The 4,402-nt window shown below is 45.1% G+C and overlaps 1 protein-coding gene across 2 annotated transcripts in view; it reads right to left on the bottom strand.

Moving 5' to 3' along the window:
- The window catches only part of SLC27A2 (solute carrier family 27 member 2), a 49,879-nt gene that overhangs the window by 6,138 nt on the left and 39,339 nt on the right, over positions 1 to 4,402 (bottom strand). For both annotated transcript variants that reach the window (XM_007455538.1, XM_007455537.1), the window contains 3 exons: positions 2,543 to 2,633; positions 1,732 to 1,930; positions 122 to 219 (listed from right to left, as the gene is read on the bottom strand). In XM_007455538.1, coding sequence (XP_007455600.1) covers positions 122 to 219; positions 1,732 to 1,930; positions 2,543 to 2,633 — 388 coding nt within the window. The remainder of the gene's footprint in view (positions 1 to 121; positions 220 to 1,731; positions 1,931 to 2,542; positions 2,634 to 4,402) is intronic.

Raw genomic sequence — 4,402 nt, forward strand, 5'->3', positions numbered from 1 at the left:
GAAAGAGTTGTTTGATTCTTCAGCTGGCAGGAGGAAGTGATGACAAATTTTGCCCGGGGGTTAAAATTATGTTCTGTTGGTGTAGGAGTTTTGGCATTGATTTATAATATCTTGTGCATACCTGGCACAGACACGCCATAAACATTCACTTCTTGGACAAAATCAACCAGTCCTACTATGTCAGCAACTTCAGTGGTGGCCACATTTTCCCCTTTCCACCTGGAAGAAAAGGCAAGGTTAGCAGAGGTCACTGGTGGTCTGTGGTGCAGGTTGTCTGTGGCAGGTGTTTCCTCCAGACCTCTGTGGGGTGGCTACACTTGTCTTCCTCACCTTGGCCCCCAAACTCTCCAACTTAGTCATGGGAGAGGCACCCTGCTTGAGGCATGAAAGACAAAGGCATAGAATAAAGAATAAAGAATAAAATGTGGAATTTTAACCTTGCCACGTGAAATGTGATACACAGAATGATGTTCTAATGTTAAACTATGGGCTTGGCCTAAGAAAGGCACTAGAAATCCAAAATAAATCTCAATGACTTTTTACTGTGTTTAGGTCTCTCACTTCCCTCATTCACTAACTTTGGCTGCTATTTAATTCAGTTAGTAAATGTCTATTAACTAGAATTTCATACTTGTATTTCAGGGTCTTATGGCAATGAAAAAGCTTTTAATAAGAAAGAAAATATCATACTCTATTTGTAGGGAGAATAATGTTAGGGCCCAATCAGGTGCTACTTTTTCTTTGAATAAAGAGTTAAATTTTGTCTTACATTTAAAAATTCTTTAGATCTCCCAGAAGTATCTTTTTTAGTAACATGAAGGTGGCATAAAATAATGATACAGATCCAGAGTCATGGGATATTAGAGATGGAAGGAACCCTAAGGATCGTTGGGACCCTTATTTCATGGGTGAAGGAACTGAGGTACAGAAAGATTACCTGCCTGATAACACAGCTGCTCAGGGGTAAAGAGGAAGCCTGGGAGCTGAGTTCTTCTCATTCATATCCATGCTGTTTCTACTAGAGCCAGACAACTTCCATCTCTTCCTCATTCATTCATGCAAAAAGTAATCACTGTACTAGGTGCTGGGGGGCGAACAAGCAGACACAGGGTCTGGCCTGAGGGAGTTTATACGGGAAGGAAGCTGGTTAAACAGAAGTGTCATGAAGCTGGAGGACCATGCTGTTGCTGAGAATTAATTTCATGGTCTATTATGATGACTTTCAAACTCCACTGTGCTGACTTGTGGGTTCTGTGGGAAACCATCTGGCTGGGAATGAAGAGTGGGAGAGACAGGAGCAGATGGGGCTCAGACCCCTCACCTCCTCTTCAACTAGATCAGCTTCACATTAATTTGCATTTGATTTTATCTGAGAAAAAGCCTCATGATTGGAAACAGTATGAAAATCCCTGGCTGACCTGAGTGACTGGTAATAATTGAGGATAAATGGGAGGAATTGGATGGACTAAGTTATTTAGGTGCCCAAAATCAGACACAGGTTTTCTCTCCTAGTTTCATCTGGTGTTGTTCAACCAAGATAACTATGCATTGCAGAGTGATACCCCATGTATTTTGCTCCTTGTTTTCTGGGAATACAGGAGGTTGAATTGACACGCCAAAGAGATAGAAGGAAATGGAGTACCACCACCAAAGTGGAATGCGACTCTAATTTAGGAGTAAGCCAAATTGTGCATGTGTTTGTTTTTGGCTCAGTAATTCAGAGAAACCAACCGGAATGTATCTCCAACTCTGTCGTGGAAGTAGATAAAATTTTCGTGGTCCATCATTAAGAGATCTCCACTGTTGAAATAGAGGTCTCCTTTCTTAAAGACATCTCTCAGTTTTTTCTTCTCTGTCTGAGTCTTTCCTCCAGCATAGCCACTAAATGGTGTCAGTTGTGTGATTCTGCAAACCAGGAGTCCGACTTCGCCTAAGACAGAAGAAAGTAAATTGTTATTTTATGTACTAGCAGTAGGCAAATTTTAGTATTAACCTTCTTTTAAAACTGATGCCATACAACCCAGTGGCAACAAGCTGGCTGCAGGAAGAGTCATTTTACATGCATGTGTACATGCATTTCCATGTACATCATATACACACATCTATACACCATGCGCACACACACACACAGTACATTAATCTCTATGGCCACACATTTGTAATTCTTTTAATACTAATCTTTCACTGAATAATGATTTACACACACAATTAGACAAACGCATAGTAGTTTAAGGTTCAAGTAAAGGCCCGCTAAAGCTAACCGTAGTTTTGCAACCATAATCACATATCCCCTTCTGCAAAACGCTTACCTCATAATCAAGAAATTATTAAGCTAGGTTTCAAATTATAGTTATATTACGTGTAGTGGTAAATTACTATCTTTTGGAATTTATTTCCGAGAGTACAAAAATAAACCTCTTTTTTTCCCCCACTCTGATAAATTTTACCATGTGTTCATTTTAGCAGTGATATGTTAGTTCTTAAGAGTCACTTGGTTAAGGTAAGAAAAGGCACAGGTTAATTGAACAAAAATCCACTGTACCTTTGGGAACTTTGATGCAATATCCATTTCCATCTCGAACGGGTTCATCTTTCTCCACATCATATTTAATCAGCTCATAAGTTACGACTTTCTAGCAAAATTAAAATGGATCATTCTGAGCACATATTCTTTCACAAATTTTTCTTTTTTATTGTGGCACAGCATACATAAAGTATACAAAGTGCACATACTTTAAGTGTACAGCTTGATGAATTTTTGCATATGCATACCCTTATGTAACTACTGCCCAGATCAAGATACTAAACATTTTCATTACCGTAGGAAATTTCCTCCTGCCCCTTTCTGTCAAGTCACTATTCTTACTTTTATTGCCATCAAGTAGTCTTAAGCATCAAATAAGTGAAATAAATATATGCCTCAGTATCTGCTGCTTTCACTCAACATAATGTCTGTGATATCCATCCCTCCCTGTTGGTGTTTGTGTCAGTGGTATACTTTCTATTGCCATGCAACTTTCCTTGTATGAATATACCACAATTTATTTATCTCTTCTCCTGTTAATGGACATTTGGATGTTTCTAGTTTTAGACTATTAAATATAAGGCTGTTATGAACATTCTCATGCATGTTTTTTGGTGGACACATCACATGTGGGTTTTTTTTTTTTTTTTTTGCGGTATGCGGGCCTCTCACTGTTGCGGAGCGCAGGCTCCGGACGTGCAGGCTCAGCGGCCATGGCTCACGGGCCCAGCCGCTCTGCGGCATGTGGGATCCTCCCAGACCGGGGCACGAACCCGCGTCCGTTGCATCGGCAGGCGGACTCTCAACCACTGCGCCACCAGGGAAGCCCCACATGTGGGCTTTAAAAAATCTTGTTTAGGGGAGACCTTCAAGATGGCGGAGGAGTGAGATGTGGAGATCGCCTTCCTCCCCACAAATACATCAGAAATACATCTACACGTGGAACTGCTCCTACAGAACACCTACTGAAAGCTGGTAGAAGACCTCAGACTTCCCAAAAGGTAAGAAACTCCCCACGTACCCGGGTAGGGCAAAAGAAAAAAAGAAAAAACAGACACAAAAGAATAGGGACGGGACCTGCACCAGTGGGAGGGAGCTGTGAAGGAGGAAAGGTTTCCACACACTAGAAGCCCCTTTGCTGGCCGAGACTGTGGGTGGTGCAGGGGGGAAGCTTCGGAGCCGTGGAGGAGAGCGCAGCAACAGGGGTGCGGGGGGCAAAGCGGAGAGATTCCCGCAGAGGATCGGGGCCGACTGGCACTCACCAGCCCGAGAGGCTTGTCTGCTCACCCACCGGGGAGGGCGGGGCTGGGAGCTGAGGCTCGGGCTTCGGTCGGATCCCAGGGAGAGGACTGGGGTTGGATGCATGAACACAGCCTGAAGGGGGCTAGTGCGCCACGGCTAGCCGGGAGGGAGTCTGGGAAAAAGTCTGGACCTGCCTACGAGGCAAGAGGCCATTGTTTCGGGGTGCGCGAGGAGAGGGGATTCAGAGCACCGCCTAAATGAGCTCCAGAGACGGGCGCGAGCCACGGCTATCAGCGCGGACCCCAGAGATGGGCATGAGACGCTGAGGCCGCTGCTGCCGCCACCAAGAACCCTGTGTGCAAGCACAGGTCACTATCCACACCTCCGCTCCCGGGAGCCTGTGCAGTCCGCCACTGCCAGGGTCCCGTGATCCAGGGACAACTTCCCGGGGACAACACACGGCGCGCCTCAGGCTGGTGCAATGTCATGCCGGCCTCTGCCGCCGCAGGCTCGCCCCGCATCTGTACCTCTCCCTCCCCCTGGCCTGAGTGAGCCAGAGCCCCTGAATCAGCTGCTCCTTTAACCCCGTCCTGTCTGAGCAAAGAACAGACGCCCTCAGGTGACCTACACGCAGAG

Source organism: Lipotes vexillifer, unplaced genomic scaffold (genome assembly GCF_000442215.2).
Source record: "Lipotes vexillifer unplaced genomic scaffold, Lipotes_vexillifer_v1.1 scaffold24, whole genome shotgun sequence".
NCBI classification, from domain to species: domain Eukaryota; kingdom Metazoa; phylum Chordata; class Mammalia; order Artiodactyla; family Lipotidae; genus Lipotes; species Lipotes vexillifer.